Source organism: Tribolium castaneum, chromosome 9 (genome assembly GCF_031307605.1).
Source record: "Tribolium castaneum strain GA2 chromosome 9, icTriCast1.1, whole genome shotgun sequence".
NCBI lineage: Eukaryota > Metazoa > Arthropoda > Insecta > Coleoptera > Tenebrionidae > Tribolium > Tribolium castaneum.
In genome coordinates, this window is record NC_087402.1 from 1,473,509 (window position 1) to 1,490,098 (window position 16,590).

The 16,590-nt window shown below is 38.8% G+C and overlaps 1 protein-coding gene across 2 annotated transcripts in view; it reads left to right on the plus strand.

The window, feature by feature from the left end:
* Ten-a (Tenascin accessory) overlaps positions 1-16,258 on the plus strand; it is a 41,725-nt gene extending 25,467 nt beyond the window's left edge. Inside the window, exons 9-17 of one of the 2 annotated variants that reach the window (XM_015979363.2) lie at positions 359-385; positions 3,177-3,296; positions 5,640-6,659; positions 6,709-6,850; positions 6,900-7,151; positions 9,341-11,916; positions 11,967-12,167; positions 13,768-14,276; positions 14,325-16,258. In XM_015979363.2, the coding sequence (XP_015834849.1) occupies positions 359-385; positions 3,177-3,296; positions 5,640-6,659; positions 6,709-6,850; positions 6,900-7,151; positions 9,341-11,916; positions 11,967-12,167; positions 13,768-14,276; positions 14,325-15,316 (5,839 nt within the window). In that variant the 3' untranslated portion in view covers positions 15,317-16,258. The remainder of the gene's footprint in view (positions 1-358; positions 386-3,176; positions 3,297-5,639; positions 6,660-6,708; positions 6,851-6,899; positions 7,152-9,340; positions 11,917-11,966; positions 12,168-13,767; positions 14,277-14,324) is intronic. The other variant, XM_015979364.2, reaches the window with a different exon arrangement.
* Positions 16,259-16,590: the final 332 nt, after the last annotated feature.

The following is a 16,590-nucleotide window of genomic DNA, read 5'->3' on the forward strand; positions in this document are numbered from 1 at the left end:
ATTACATTTTGGAAGAAGTGATTAGCAATGGCTCCGAATTCCTTTGCAGTAATGTTTCCAATCACTGGTTGTTTGTTTGCTAGTAGACCTTGCTAACTTGTGTCTGTCATTGTCTGTAGCTAAGATTGTGTTGTGTTATGTCACGGAACGTGTGAGTGCGGGAGCGAAATGGAGAGACGGGACGTCGCGACGTAACGCCACGTAACGTCACGTCACGTCGTCCCAGCTTTGTAGTACGTGCAGCGATAAAGGGCTATTAAAAAAATTGGCCCAAAATCGCAGCAGAGTATTGCCGTGTGGTTAGTAATTGTCCTGTCTTCTGTGTTCCCTATGTCGCTGCTGCAACCTTCACTTGTAGCGAGTTCTGGAATTCCTTTACACCGCGGTAAGTGGCAGCATCTCCCCATGTTCTGTCTGTCTGTCTGTTCGTCTGTCCGTGTGCTGCCTGCAGCCTGCGCTCCCCTATTTTTCATCCCGCGGCTCGCCACAGTAAAACAACAAACCCACAAATATTCTAATTTACTCTATTACTCCAGTCAAACGGAAAAATTTTTCTTTTTTTCCATAATTTCATAAAACTGACACCTGAGTGCTCACTCAAAATGTCTTCTTCTTCTTCGTTCGCTCGAATTTTTGAGGATCGAATTATACAACGTTTGTTGTCACTTTACATCTCTTAGAAGACGAAATACGAAATACAAAAAACATTTTTTGAGCAATTTTTTATTAAGGGCAGCGGTCTTTGTTAAAAAATAAGATAAGTCGAAGAGACTACATATTATAATGACTGAAAAATACAAAATTAGAGGATGTTATGTGATTTTCTGAATCGATACAGAATTTTTGAAATAAAACAGATTTTTCTCTAACTAACTGGTGTATTTGGCAATATCTGGCCTTCTATAATTTAACAAAAAAAAACAAATAATTAAAAAACGAGCTTCTTGTGAAAATCAATTTTTTTAATGTTGTAAAACCGATTCTCATTGAAAAATAAGTTAAATCAGGCAAAATAAGGCAAAAATTTAAATTTTACAAATTTTTTGCAACTTTCTGCATCAATTTTTAATATAATAAATAATTTTCTTATGTTATTTTTATTTACTATTCTCCTTTTTATTCTTATTTTCTTTTCATATTTTGTTTTCATTTTGTATATCACATTTATTCTTCTTTTACAGTTTAAACATGCATATAATTATTTTTCTTCTTGTATTCCCTTTTGTACTGGGTTAAGCTGGCGTAGTTTCGCCTAAACTTTGTCTGCATTTATTAATTTATATATTACTTTCAATTATTTAATTTACGTGCTAACCCGGCGCATCCACCATTTTTCACATTATACTTCTGTTTCGTCTAAGCCTCATATTAGCAGTGCTGAGAGTTCTTATTGGAAAATTTGTGTATAATCATAATCCGTTAGGTCCTGATCAAGGAAAATATTTTCCACATGATGCCACTTCCGGTTATACCGGAAGTCGATATCAATTTTCTTATTTCAAATAGAAAGCTATGTTTTTTACTGCATTTTTGGATTACCTGAGTTATTTTAAGAAAGTTTTTAATACTTAAACTTTACAAATTTTTTGCAACTTTCTGCATCAATTTTTAATATAATAAATAAGTTTCTTTTGTTATTATTATTTACTATTCTCTTTTATATTCTCATTTTCTTTTTGTATTTTGTTTTTATTTTGTATATCACATTTATTCTTCTTGTACAGTTTAAACATAATTATAATTATTATTTCTTTTTGTATTCCCTTTTATATTGGGTTAAGCTGGCGCAGCTTCAGCTAAACTTTGTCCATAATAAAAACTATTTATTATTATTATTTAATTAGGCGCTTTGATGTATTACTTCAAAATATATTCATTTATGGACAATGTGTTTCTGTACGATAAAATCACCTACGATTTTTTTTTAGAGTTTTAGGTAAATAAGACAAAATGATTGAGAATAAAACTTGCCGAAAGTCTTTTTTTTGTCGTATATTTTTACTAATCCAGCAATTTATTAATTTTTTAATTTGAGAACTTTTTGCAAAAAGTCTTCGCTGTGGTTCTTCTAGTTTTTAAGAAAAAAAAATTATTTCTTAGTTAAAAAAGCGCCCAGTGTGTGAAGTTGTGGAAAAACTGGCTGTGGGTTGTTGTTTGGTGTCGAAGGCCGTCCATTTATTTGTCCCATCTTTATGTATCTCTGTTTGTTCATTTATTCATGCTTCGTATTCATCCCTGGACCTTTTCCGCAGCTCGTCTCGTAAAAGGTCCCTAAATTATTTTTTCATTTGCATTGAATGTCCAGCTCTTGTTTCTGTCGCTATGCCATTTGTGACTCGTCCACATTCATAATCATACCATGAATCAATCATCAATCCCCGAAGCTCGACACACACATCAAAATCATCGGCGTTTTATAAATTGCAAACACCCCACACTTGTCTCGTTGCGATTTGTAGTGCGCTGGAAAACAACGGACACCAATCCGACAAAGAAACAACATTGTTATTATTACACCGATTTGAATATTGTTATAAGACTTGTTTTGTTGATAAAGACGGCTCGGCCGAAGTCCCTCCTTTGTCTTCGTGTCATTGTCAGAAACCCGCGACCTTTGTGCAACCTGTCCTTTACACCCACCCAACACCAGTGCCCTCTATTGCATCGTTGCATTTTGATCGACCACCATACACTCTCTCACGCCGACCAGCTAAAGGCCCCGAATTCGTCCCCAAACCCTGGGAGAAAAAATTGAAAGACGCAGTCGGGGGCTTTAGACGCCCCGGTCGGCCCGAAAATAAAACCCATTTAAACTTTGGTGTTATGGTACTTCGATGTTTAAGAGTGAAAATTATTTCATACGTAGTGGTGGACCAATGCCTGCACATGGACATCGTTGCTGTAACAATGTGGAGCAGCGACTGCTGCTAGATCATTATTGCAGCAAAACACAGCTTATATTACAGCTTTTATGATCAATGCTGAAAACGGTGCATGAAACGATAACAGATCAATTTTTTTCAAGATCGGGTGCTTTGTGATAATTGGCCGACTTAGCTGAGAAAATATGACTGACTTTGCACTCTCAAAGCTTCTTCTCTTTTTCCTTTTTTTGAGATTGCGACGTCAACGATTTGGAGATTGTTTTACTATTGCTTACCGGAATTTGTTAACAGCCGTGTAGCAGTAATGAGAGGTCAAGTTGTTACACCTCAAGGACTTGGAATTGTCGGGATAAGAGTCTCGGTCGATAGGGAATCGAGGTTCGGATTCACTTTAACCAGACAAGGGGGATGGTAAGTGGAACTTTTAATACTTTGTTTGATGCCGCCTTTGTCTTTCGACATTCGATTAGGCAAGGCGGCACCTTTTTCTACCTACTCTTCCGAAATAAAGTGGAGATGACCCATGAAAAAATTAATTTATAATAATGCAGTTCTTTATATTCCATCTCTTTCCCTGTTTTTTTATTTATATCCACGCTATTTTTTGACAAAAAGCAGAATTTAGCGGTCAAGAAAGACCAAATTTAATTTGTGTGAAAAAGTGTTTCACACCATTAGGGATAGGTATTAAGTTTTTTATGGATGTTAATAAATTAAGTGAACACAAAAATTGCATTTAAAATACTTTAAAACCTGCATTTATTAATTTATATATTACTTTCAATTATTTAATTTATGTGCTAACCCGGCGCATCCACCATTTTTCACCTTATACTGCTGTTTTGTCTAAGCCTCATATTAGCAGTACTGAGAGTTCTTATTTGAAAATTTGTGTATAATCATAATCCGTTAGGTCCTGATCAAGGAAAATATTTTCCACATGATGCCACTTCCGGTTATACCGGAAGTCGATATCAATTTTATTATTTCAAATAGAAAGCTATGTTTTTTACTGCATTTTTAGATTACCTGAGTTATTTTAAGAAATATTTATTGTATTTGCATCTTTTTCTTCAAAAATCGCTAACTGTAGTTTTTTAAAAAATTAAAATCTTTTTTGGCTTATTTGAAAGAGGAGTTTAGATCGTTAGATTTAGTTTCTGAAACCTTGTGGAAAGAACCAGGGGCTGCAACTTAGTTATGTAACAATTTAAGTCGTTTTATTCCCGGCTCTGGTCATAATAAGTAAAAGAAAAGTGACGAGCCGTAATCTGACTACAGGGCAATAAATAACATTTTGTTTAGCTCGGAAAGAAGGCAAGTGCAGCTCGCTCCCGAGCACGTCGGAAGTAAATCATGTCGGCTTAAGGGGACGTTCTGCAAGTTATTGTTAGCATTTCTAATAGACTTTCGTGAATATCATACATATTTAAAGCCTCTCCCTTCATTAATTCGCGGATTTATCCGTCCGGCGGACAAATCCAAGCATTTTTCCCTTCCGGTGGATTAATTACAGATCACGTGTTTCCGTCCTTTTATTCAGCAATAATTAAAATAGCATTTTCTATTAAAGGAAGCAATGTTTGATGATTAATTAATAAAGCGTACAAAGCGTTCTTCGGATTAGTTTGTCACAAGTTGTTATGCGTCGGAAAATTACACTCAAATCCATTACTTTGATGTGGCGCATTCTACTGTTTGTGCCGAAACCTGGCGAGTGTTTGTTTATTTATCTAAAGCACCTCGACGGACTACACTTTTTCCCTGCTCGCCGGAGCAGGGCCGTAATGAAATTTAAAATGCTTTGATGCATTATTAAAGGGTACTCCTTTACGGGATTCCAGGCAGACGAAAGGATCGCGCTAATGCGATAATTTACTCCGAAAGTTGCAAAATAATAAACTGCGAAAAATTTCAACAAACTTTTATTCAGGACTGTCAAGGCACATGAATTTACATTGAAAATAATAATAATAATAATAATAATAATAATAATAATAATAATAATAATAATAATAATAATAATAATAATAATAATAATAATAATAATAATAATAATAATAATAATAATAATAATAATAATAATAATAATAATAATAATAATAATAATAATAATAATAATAATAATAATAATAATAATAATACATTTACACGCATTTAAATTCAAGCCAATACTTTTAAAAAATAAGAAATAAAAAAAAATAATTGGGATTAGAATGGTAATATCATCTGCAAAAAATATTTACATAATTCACGGATTCTGATATGCGCAATAATTAAAAAATAGAAGTGGTCCCAAAACTGAGTCTTGTGGGACACCGGATGTAAAATCAACTGCTCTTGGTCGTGTTTCCTAATTCTTGAAATTTTGTCAAAAACGTAAAAAGATAATTTTGCATAAAAAAAATTAATAAAGTCCAACAGCAACAATATTTTGTTTTTTTTTCTTTCCCACTCAATATTTTCCTCATAATTTTTTGCTGTCGAGTAAAATACAAACCGGCAAAATCCTTTCAACTAGTCTAAAGCACGTCGTCCCCGTCCTTATCGCCTATGGCCCGGCTTAAAATTCATAGAACCTTCTCGAGCAATTACCCACGTAATAAAATAACGTCTTAGAATAGAAATTGGGTCTCCACTAGTGTCGTTAATTAGCCGTTGTCTTTCCCGCTTTACCTTCCACCAAATCTAATTTCTTTAATAATTTAATTGTCCCTCCACGTCTTGCATTTTTAATCCTTGCAATTCTCTCAGGTTCGACGTGCTTGTGAACGGCGGCGGCGCAGTCACCCTCCAATTCCAGCGTTCGCCATTCAAACCTCTCACACGCACTGTCTTCGTACCATGGAACCAAATCGTGGTTCTACCCCCCGTCCATATGCAACTCAACGAAGATTCCGACATTTCCAACCTCCAGAACAGCTTCCTGAGTCGCAACCCCGCCATCAACTTCCCGGGGGTTTCCCGCTCCTTGTTCACCCCCAACGGGGGACTACCCGCCACGTGTGAAGACCACGACCCGGAAGTGCTCAAGCCGGTTATAACCGGGACTTGGATGCCGGAAGCGGTCGGGGGATTACCCGGACGGAGCGTTATTTTCGCCGAAACGCAAATCGTCCAAGAGTCAATACCGATTCCTGGCTCTGACTTACACCTGATGTATCAAAGTTCCCAAGCCACTGGCTACTTGAGTACTATCTACATGAGGCTAACTGGGCGCTTAATCCCCAAAACTTTGACCCACGTCCATGTGAGGGTCGAAGTGGAGGGTTCCCTCCACGTCAAGACTTACGAAGCAGATCCGGACTTGTTGCACATTTTCGCGTGGAATAAACGCAATGTTTACAAGCAGAAAGTGTACGGGATTGCACAAGCCAAGGTTTCGATCGGGTATCAACACTCGAGTTGTCCCGAGCCGATCTGGGAGACGCAAACGGCCGATTTGAAAGGCTTCGATGTGGATATTTCGGATATCGGGGGTTGGGGGTTGGACATCCACCACCATTACAACTTCCATGAAGGGATTTTGCAAAAGGGGGACGGCTCGACCTTACATTTCAAACAGTACCCGAGGACTGTAAATGTAGTCATGGGCACTGGCCTCCAGAGGTCGCTTGATTGTCCGGGTCAATGCGGAGGACCGGCCAAAGACGCTAAATTGTTAACACCAGGATCGCTAGCTAGTGGTCCCGATGGGAGTATCTACGTCGGTGATTTCAATCTAGTCAGAAGGATCACTCCCGAAGGAAATGTCTACACTGTGCTTCAGCTAAGGTCAATATCAATCAAAGTAAAATCCCAACTCTTATTCCCTTATTTACAGGGCTACGCAAGTCGCTTATCAATACTACCTGACCATATCACCCGCCGATGGTCACTTGTATGTCTCCGATCCGGAGAAACACCAAATTCTCAAAGTGTTGTCGTTGGAACCGGTCCAGGACCCGAGTATCAACAGCGAACCGGTAAATTGTAACACGTTCCAGACAGTAATTTTCTCACGATTTTGTTTAGGTGGTTGGGAATGGTGAAAGGTGTATTCCAGGGGATGATAGTCAGTGTGGGGACGAAGGGCCGGCTAAATACGCAAGACTTGCCCATCCCAAAGGACTGGCAATTGCCGCCGACAAAACCATGTATATCGCCGATGGGACGAACATAAGAGCTGTGGATCCTAAAGGGATTATCCACACACTGATCGGCAATCATGGACACCACAACCACTGGAGCCCGATACCTTGTCATGGGGCTCTAGCCGCCAGTCAAGTAGGTTTTTTAAACAATTAATAATTTAACTGTCTTTTATAGAAATCATTGCGCAACTTCTATTTGAATGAAATTGTCGGGGAGCTTACGCTCAAATATTTTTTTTTATTGTTTTGTGAATTAATCTGCGGTTTATTTAATTTTTTTAAACTGGCACACTCTTACCTCACACTTACCTTCAAAGAAATGAAAAAAAAATTTTTTTTAAACTCACACCAGCAAATTTTTATGGACTTCTATATGTCTTAACAACCCACTAAAGTTGTTAAAAGTCCACAAAAAGTCCATATGTTCAATTTTTTGATGTTTGATTTTTTCAATTTTCGTCGCAATTTTTGTCGATTTTGGGTACTCGGAACATTTGTCGAGCAATAGCTCCGGAACTATCAGAGATAACCCCATGAAGTGTATTATCGTTGGAAAGCTCTTTGGATTATCTATTTTTTTCAAAAAAGATTATTATTCTCCGACTTATAGTTTTCGAGCAAATTGCTGATAAATGCATAAATTTGTGAAATTTAAAAAAATTCATAACTAAAAAACTATTCGGAATTTGGTAATTTTCTCGATGCCAATCGATTCCCCGGATCATTTTGCATAGATATGGATCAAAATAGTTTCACTTTTTAGAATAGTTTAGCCGTAAATGAGAAAATAAAAAAAATTAAAAAAAAGTTAACACCCCCCCCTTAAAATCGGTCAATTTTTAAAGGTTCTCAAAATCAAATAAAACCGATTCTATCTTATAGATTTTGATGTGCTCTTTCCGATCTAAAAAAGCGTTTTCTCCTAGCTCTTTTAGTTTGGCCGTAATCGGCGTTTGAAAATTGAAAAATTTTTTGCGAGATATTGCCTTAAGTCCTATGCCATTTCGTAGAGCTTTTTATTCCGGTTGTCCTCGATTTTTCCGTTTCTCGATAACTCTAATAGTTTCGCCGTAATTGGCGGTTGAAAATTGAAAAAAAGTGAAAATGGAAACCTTTTTTTGCGTTTTTCTCAGAAACTGTAAGACTTAGAGCAACGAACAAAAAACCATCTGATAGCGCTTAATTTTAGCTATTTTTTCGTTTAAACCCGGAGCCGCTCCGGGCAACGGTTCCGGCTACAGAGGCGATCAAAGTTTTTCACTAAAAAAATTCATAAAAAAAAAACTAAAAGTCGTAGAGCATTGCGGTTTGTTCGATTGAATTCTACGGCTCATTTTACATATTATATCAATTTTTCACAAGAATTAAGAATTTAAAATTTTTTGCCTAAATTTAGGGTAGTCATTTGTCATAGTGGAAAATTTTATCCAACAAAAAAATTCATAACTCAAAAACTAAAAGTCGTAGAGCACTGCGGTTTGTTCCATTGAATTCAGCGGTTCATTTTCTGTATTATACGAACTTTTCATGAGATTTAAAAATTTCATTTTTTTTTTGCTAAAACTTCCTGTGTAATAAATAACACCTTCAAGAAAATGAAAAAATTATTTTTTTTAATTCGTTCTATCATACTTTTTCGTATTTATATATGCCATTACAGCTCTCTGGAGTTGTTAAAAGTCCAAAAAAAGTCCATATGTTCGATTTTTTTATGTTTGATTTTTTTAATTTTTGTCGCAATTTTTGTCGATTTTGGGTACCCGGAACATTTGTTGAGCAATAGCTCCGGAACTATCAGAGATAACACTATGAAGTTTATTATCGTTGGAAAGCTCTTTAGATTATCTATTTTTTCCAAAAAAGATTATTGTTCTCCGACTTATAGTTTTCGAGCAAATTGCTGATAAATGCAAAAATTGGTGAAATTTTAAAAAATTCATAACTAAAAAACTATTCGGAATTTGGTAATTTTCTCGATGCCAATCGATTCCCCGGATCATTTTGCATAGGTATGGATCAAAATAGTTCCACTTTTTCGAATAGTTTAGCTGTAACTGATAAAATAAAAAAAAAATAAAAAAAGTTAACTCCCCCCCCCCTTAAAATCGGTCACTAAAGACACTTTAAAAGTGTCTCAAAATCAAATGAAATCTATTCTATCTTACAGATTTTGATGTGCTCTTTCCGATGAAAAAAAGCGTTTTCTCATTGTTAAAAGTCCACAAAAATAACAAAAAAAAATTGATTAATTTATCGGGAAGCCTACGCTCAAATAATTGAATTGTTCAGCCCCGTTTGGTCAAAAACTGTCCCAATTTCCAGGCGCAGCTGCAGTGGCCCACAGGCCTGGCCCTCAGCCCCCTTGACGGCTCCCTCCACTTTGTTGACGACCGCCTCGTCCTCAAACTCACCGCCGACATGAAAATCAAAGTCGTGGCCGGTGCCCCGTTACATTGCCACCGTGAAGACAACACCACCAAGCCCCAAACTGACGATGTCCTTGGAACAGTCCTCGCACTTGCTTTTTCACCCAACGGTGACTTCTACATCGCCGAATCCGACACTCGCAAAGTCAATTACGTCCGCCTGATCGACTCCTCGGGGAAAATCACACACTTCGCTGGGAAAATCCAAGACCGCATTCGAAACAACTGTGATTGTGCGGTTAATGCAACCACAGTGAGTCCACGAGGGGGCGACCCGCCCCCAGCGTGCATTTGTGGCAACACGGACGAAACGACCAGTAATGCGGAGACGCTTTTATCGTCAAATGCCCGCTTCCAGGCCATTTCGGCCTTGACGGTGTCACCAGGAGGCGTCCTCCATGTGGCAGATCAAGGCTCGCTACATATTCTGGCCTTGCAACATTATCTACCAACGCACGATGAGAATGGCGAGTTTAGAATCCCCTACCCGGCAGCTGGGGAGATTTATGTTTTCAATCGTTACGGCCAACATGTCGCCACCAAAGATTTGGCAAGCGATAAAACACGATACTCGTTCCTCTATTCGAAAAACACGAGTTTTGGGAAATTATCAACGGTCACCGACAGTTCTGGGAATAAAATCCAGTTCTTGCGGGATTACAGTAACGCGGTTAGTTCGATAGAAAACACACAAGACCACAAATCCGAACTCAAAATTTCCGGAGTTGGGTATTTGGTTAAATTGTCGGAGAAAGGCCGCTCAGAGATTGAGCTTGACTACGATATGAACTCTGGTCTTCTGACAAGTCGGTCAGGGGGTGGCGAAACCTTCGTCTATCAATACGACTGGATTGGACGAGCCACCGGTGTGATTCTATCAAGTGGCGAAAGCCTCGAACTCACATCAAAAATAGCAGAAAACGAAGGTTTGGAAGTCACAGTTTCCAAACCCCCGACCCAGCTCACAGTCACCGGAAAAGCCAACAAAAAGGTCATAATGATCGACAATTCCGAAGTGACCGAAGCCGTGACCTTGACCAACTCCACCGTTTCGGTACTTTCGGCCTGGGGCGGGCGCATGGAGATCACCGCGGTGGCAAGACACCCCCTCTTGGAAGCGTCGCTTCCAGTGGAGGCCGAAATGTTGCCAGTGTGGTCGGAGCAAAGCACGGTTTTCGGCGAAGACATTCGGAACTTTATGTCGACGAAGTTCAGTCTAGTTGGCGACGTGCGCAACCCGCAACAAACCCTAAACCGGGAGATTTACGTCAACGGGACGAAAATCCTAGGAATTGAGTTTGATCAGTTCACGAGTCGGGAGGTGTTCTACGACCATGACAAACTGCCACTATTGACAATAACCTACGACCCGGCCGGGTTGCCCTTAGCTTACATCCCCCACAATGGGGCCGACACCCTCAACATATCATACGACACGTTCAACCGAATCGACGCCTGGAAGTGGGGGAACAGCGAGTTGAAGTACAGTTACGACAGGCATGGGCTCCTGTCGGAGATCACGAGCACGTTGGACGGGACGAAAATGTTCACCTACAACGACTGGAACATGCTGTCGAAGATCACTCTAGCGAGTCAGAGGAGCTTCTCCTTGTCTTATGATGATGACGGTGGCTTGCGCCACGTGGTGTTGCCAAGCGGGACCAGACATTCTTTCAGCTTGCAACCCTCTTTGGGCTTCCTCCGGGTCACTTACACCCCCCCGGGGAGTCTCCGCGCGTATTTGCAACACTTCTCCCACTCGGGGCAGCTCCTCCAGACGGTTTACCCCGGAGAAGGCGCCCGAGTGGTCTACCGCTACCACACCAATGGCCGCCTCCGGGAGGTGGTCCACGGTGATGGTAAAACCTTGTACCACTACTCCGAAACTTCCGGTTTACCAAGCCAAATATCACACGTTGAACCCGACCTAGAATACCGCTGGGACTACCAATACATCGGCGGACTCCTAATGGAAGAACGCATCGACTTTGGTGCCAAAACCGGTCTCAGTAACGCGAAATTTACCTACGACTATGACAATAATTACCGACTTATCGGGGCACAGGGCCGTATCGGGGGCCAAAACCTCCCACAGTACAGTCTCGCCTACAACCTCAAAACCGGCGCTTTGGAAATGATCGGAGCTTTCAAAATAAATAAACCGAAAAGTAACGAGACGCAAGTCTACGACGGCACGGCGCTGTTTTCCCGAAGTGTCAATTCACGCTTTCTGGAAACGCAAGTGGCGTTGACTATCCATGGCATGGAGGTGTTCAGGATGGAGTTTAACCATGATATGCACGGGAGGATTTCGCAAACACGGACGTACACTAGGAATGTGGGAGTTAATCCCTATACCAACATCAAGAATTATACGTGGGATTGTGATGGGCAGCTTTTGGGAGTGGAGGCGCAGGAGCCGTGGGGGTTCAGATATGATGATAATGGGAACATGTTGTCGCTGACTTATAGGTGAGTTGTGGGTGGGTTTGGTTTTATGGGTGAATCAATGGGTGTTTTAGGGGGAATACCATACCCATGGAGTATAACCCGATGGATAGGATTATTAAGTTTGGGGAAGGACAGTACAAGTATGATAGTCGGGGACTGGTTGTGCAGAATGCAAGGGAGGAGAAGTTTCACTACAATGCTAAAGGGTTACTGGTTAGGGCCACTAAAAGGGGGCGCTTTGATGTGAGATACTTCTACGATCATCTTGACAGGTTTGCTCATTTTCTATTTTGGCATTACATTAAAGAGGCAAAATTTAATTTACTTATTTAAGATTTTCGGCTAATTGATTTTGAAACTTTTTTTATTGTTATATTTTTTTCTAGCACATTGTCTGTTTAGAGTTTAGCGTTATTATTTTTGCTAACTTGTTGCTTACTCCCAATTTTATTAGAATCTTATACATGTCATTTTTTTATTTTACCGTAAGCCTGTTGAAAATCAATTAAAAAGAGCATTGTTGGTTTTTCGCGTCCTTACGAATATTTTTTATTTTGTAGTTTTATAGTATTTCTTTTTATATTCTTCTTCGTTATTCTCCGTTTTTCTTTCATCATTTAACGACTGGTCAAAATATGCTTTTCATCTGTTATGACGGGGATTTATTTATTTAAAAAAAGTTTAACCTTTTTTTTGAGATCCCATCAATAAATGATGATGTAAATTTATGAATTTATAATTTTTTTTGAGGAAGATTTCTCCAGAGATATTATGGAGCCAGCTAATAAGGAAAAAAGTTGATTTTATTTTAAGAAATTAAATCCAACAACTATACATAGAAATTACTGAAAACTAATTAATTCAATCAATATGAGACTAACTAAAAAATCTTTAAGCACCAACTATAAAAAAAACTATGAAATTATAAAAAATAGACGAAAGTAGGTCATAACTCAAGTTGAATAATTTTCCGGACTCAGAATAAAATTATTTAAATTAAAAAATTAAATTAAAATTAAAAAAGTTTTTAACAACATAAATCTTATAAAACTAAAGTGGAATTATTGAGACTAAGGTTTTTTAATTTATTAAAAATTAAAATCAAAAATAAAAATCAGAGTTCGTTAGAATTTTCCAAGCCCAATAAACAAATATTCAAACAAAAATAAGGGAAAAGTTGTTGTAACACGTTTTAAGCTCGAATTTACATTTACTTTCATTTATCGCAAATCGTATCGATCTCTATCTAAAATAAATATTTCTATATTTATTTCAATTAACACATCTTTAACCATCTTTATAAATTTCTGCAATTATGAGAGCATAGGGAACAAAGAAAAAAAATAATTCGCAATTAAATACATGTGGTTAACTGATCGTGAGCATGACTTGTTTGTTTCGATTTGATTTATCCACAAAATTAATTTTTATTTTAATGCATTCAATTTTAATTGAGCTATAAACTGCCATCTTCGACTACAAATTGCACGAACAACAACCTAAAAAGTCCGTAGAATTGTACGGCAAAATTTAAAATATTTTGAAGCCGCAATTTTGGAAAAAAAATTAAAATGAATAAAACTTACAAGTCTTACAACTTATGTCTTTTAAGCAATCTTTTTTTATCTTTTATTAAGCTTTAGTTTCTTTTTCTTTGGTGATCATACTCCGTTCTGTTTCTTGACTTCTTTATTCTCTAATTCTATTTTCTATTTTTTATTAGAAATTTAAAATCGAATACATATTTGTTTTTTATTATCGTTTTTAGTGCAACTCTTGGCAATATTTTTTACTTTTACCTTAAAGTTTATCGTATGCTGTTCTCAACAGTCTTTTAATACTTTTTAAAATAATTTAAACATTAAATTGCAGATTATCAGCTCGTAAAGACAACTACGGCAACGTCACCCAATTCTTCTACAATAACGAATACCGCCCTCGTGAAGTGAGCCAAATCTATTCACCCCGAGATGGCAAACTCATGTCACTCGTTTACGACGACAGAGGCCACCTAATTTACGCCCAAGTCTACAGACACAAATATTACGTCGCTACAGATCAATGTGGTACCCCTGTCATGATTTTCAACCAGTATGGCGAAGGGATCAGAGAGATAATGCGGTCACCTTACGGACACATTGTTTACGACTCCAACCCGTACTTGTACCTACCGGTGGACTTTTGCGGCGGCTTATTAGACCAAGTGACCTCATTGGTCCACATGCCCAATGGGAAGGTTTACGATCCGCTGATTGGACAGTGGATGTCGCCTCTCTGGGAGGACGTCCTCGAAAGAGTCGCAACACCCACGCAGCTGCACCTGTATCGGTTCAATGGGAACGACCCCATCAACATGGGCGTGAAGCGCGACAGACCGACGGGTTAGTTTTCCAATTTTTTTTCACAATTTTAATTTTATTTGGTTGCAGATCACTTGGACTGGCTGGAAAAACTGGGCTTCAACTTGCAAAACCTGGCCCCTCAGCTCTTCCCCGACTCTCTTCCCGGCGGCCGAATGCCGCCCCTCCTCACCCACCCGGCCACCTTCTGGAATCCGTCCAAAGAAACCCTCAGCAGCCAATTAACACTGCACGCGTCCTCCACCGACATCCAGTCCGGTTTCCTCGCACACCTCAACACCCGCAAAATGACCACAGCCAAAGACCTCTCCGCGCCGTCGAAATCCGCGCTCAAGACCGACGTTATGGACCTAGTGCCCAAAAAAATCGGAGCCGCTTCGGACCCGCCGTTCGGGCGCGGCATCCTGGTGTCGAAGTCCAGTCAAGACCAGGCGATCGTTTCCAGCGTTCCGGCTGCTAATGCCATCTACCGGGACGTCTACACTTCGGTCTTCAACCGGTCGTTCCTGCTTCCGTTCACTTTCGTAGTACACAGTGCCCAGCAAGACGCCTTTTACTTTGTCAAGGAGGAGACGTGGAAGGCGAACGATGATAAAGGGCAGTTGAAGCGGTTGCAAGGGCAAGTCAATACGACTTTTCACGAAATCGCCAAGGAGAATGGCAGTGGGAATAATTACTTCGATGTGAAGATACATGGGGCTAATGCTGTGGTGAACCTGAGGTATGGGACGACAGTGGAGAAGGAAAAGCAGCGATTGTTACACCATGCCAAGTTGTCGGCTATACGTAAAGCCTGGCACAAGGAGAAGGAAGCGCTGAAGAGTGGGTTTTCCGGCACCGTTGAGTGGACGTCTGGCGAAGTTGAGGAGTTGCTGAAGTTGGGCTACGTCTCGAATTACGAAGGTGATTACATCCATGACGTGCTAATGTACCCCGAGCTGGCCGAAGACCCGTACAATGTCAAATTCACGAAGAAACAGAACGAATCAAAGAAACGACGGAGGAAAAGGGAGATGAAGTGCCAGGAGCGTTGGTGGTTTTCGTGGAGCGATTTATGCTAGTGACTAAGTGAAACAATATTCAATTAACTAAGTGTGATGTACCAAGCTTACATGAATAATGTGAGACATTTTATACCAATACCAAAGTCTATTTGTGTATGTACTTCAAAGATGCCAAAATGTATATTATTTATTTACGATATGTTACCTATATGTATGTGATTTAAGCGTCGGTGCGTGTCGATCAGCCGATTTTTTTTACCTACTTTTTGAGATATTGACTGACTTGCGGTCGAGTCGCATCGATCTTGTAAATATTCGCAACTAATAGATATTTTAAATGAGAAAAACAAATTACGTGAAACGGAACAGCATAGAACAAAAGCGGTATTATAATACAATTAGAGCTTTAATAGCCCGATTCGAACGATGAGCCATTAGCCAGAGGTATCAGAAACTGTAAATATAGTCCAGTTATTACCTTTTTAATAATTTTAAAATTAAATGAACGAATTTATCTTAGATAGGCAAAGAAAAATGAAAAAATCATTGATATGTATGTTGTGTTGCTTTACTTAATAATTATAAGATATCATTGTGACTGATCTATGTTCATGATAGTAAAGCAAAACCTTATCCGCTATGTACCTTGCAGTCTTCTCACCATACGTCACCGAAATCGAATTTTGTTACCAGACGAGGAATATGAGAATATATATTTTTACTCCGCCTGCCAGTGTAGTATATTTTGTGTGCTGTTGTTATTATTGGATATATTTCAACACAAAATGTACTAATTTAATGTCGATATATGTTGTCAGACTGTCATTCGCTGGGATATCATTGTGTTAAAACCGATGCTGTTCATTATACACTCGATTTGTATTCTGGTATTTATTTGTACAGTTGCTTTATTTGTCCATCGCTAAATCGATTATATTTTCATTTAATGGAATCATCTAAGTATTATAAATGTTTTTGAAATAAAGAAATTGTTTTTTACACCGTCTTTCACTCAACCACGCCTCTCACACGTTTTATAACCGCCTCTTAGCCGATCTATCGACTAAATTTTAAATTCAGCGCCCCCGAGTGGGCAATGGCACTAACAGAATTAACTGCAGGTAAATTTTCTGGTGAGAATTGGAAACTGTTTGAGACAAACGTGTTTATTGATGGCACAAAATAGATCTGCAAGTCCTACTGACTGCGCCAATTAATAAAAATACATTATCTCTTTGCAAAAAAAAATTGTATACCAGAGCAATTACTAATCTTAGAAAATGTGGTAAAAAAATTAACAAACTTCTAATAAAAAAATGATTTTTTTCAAA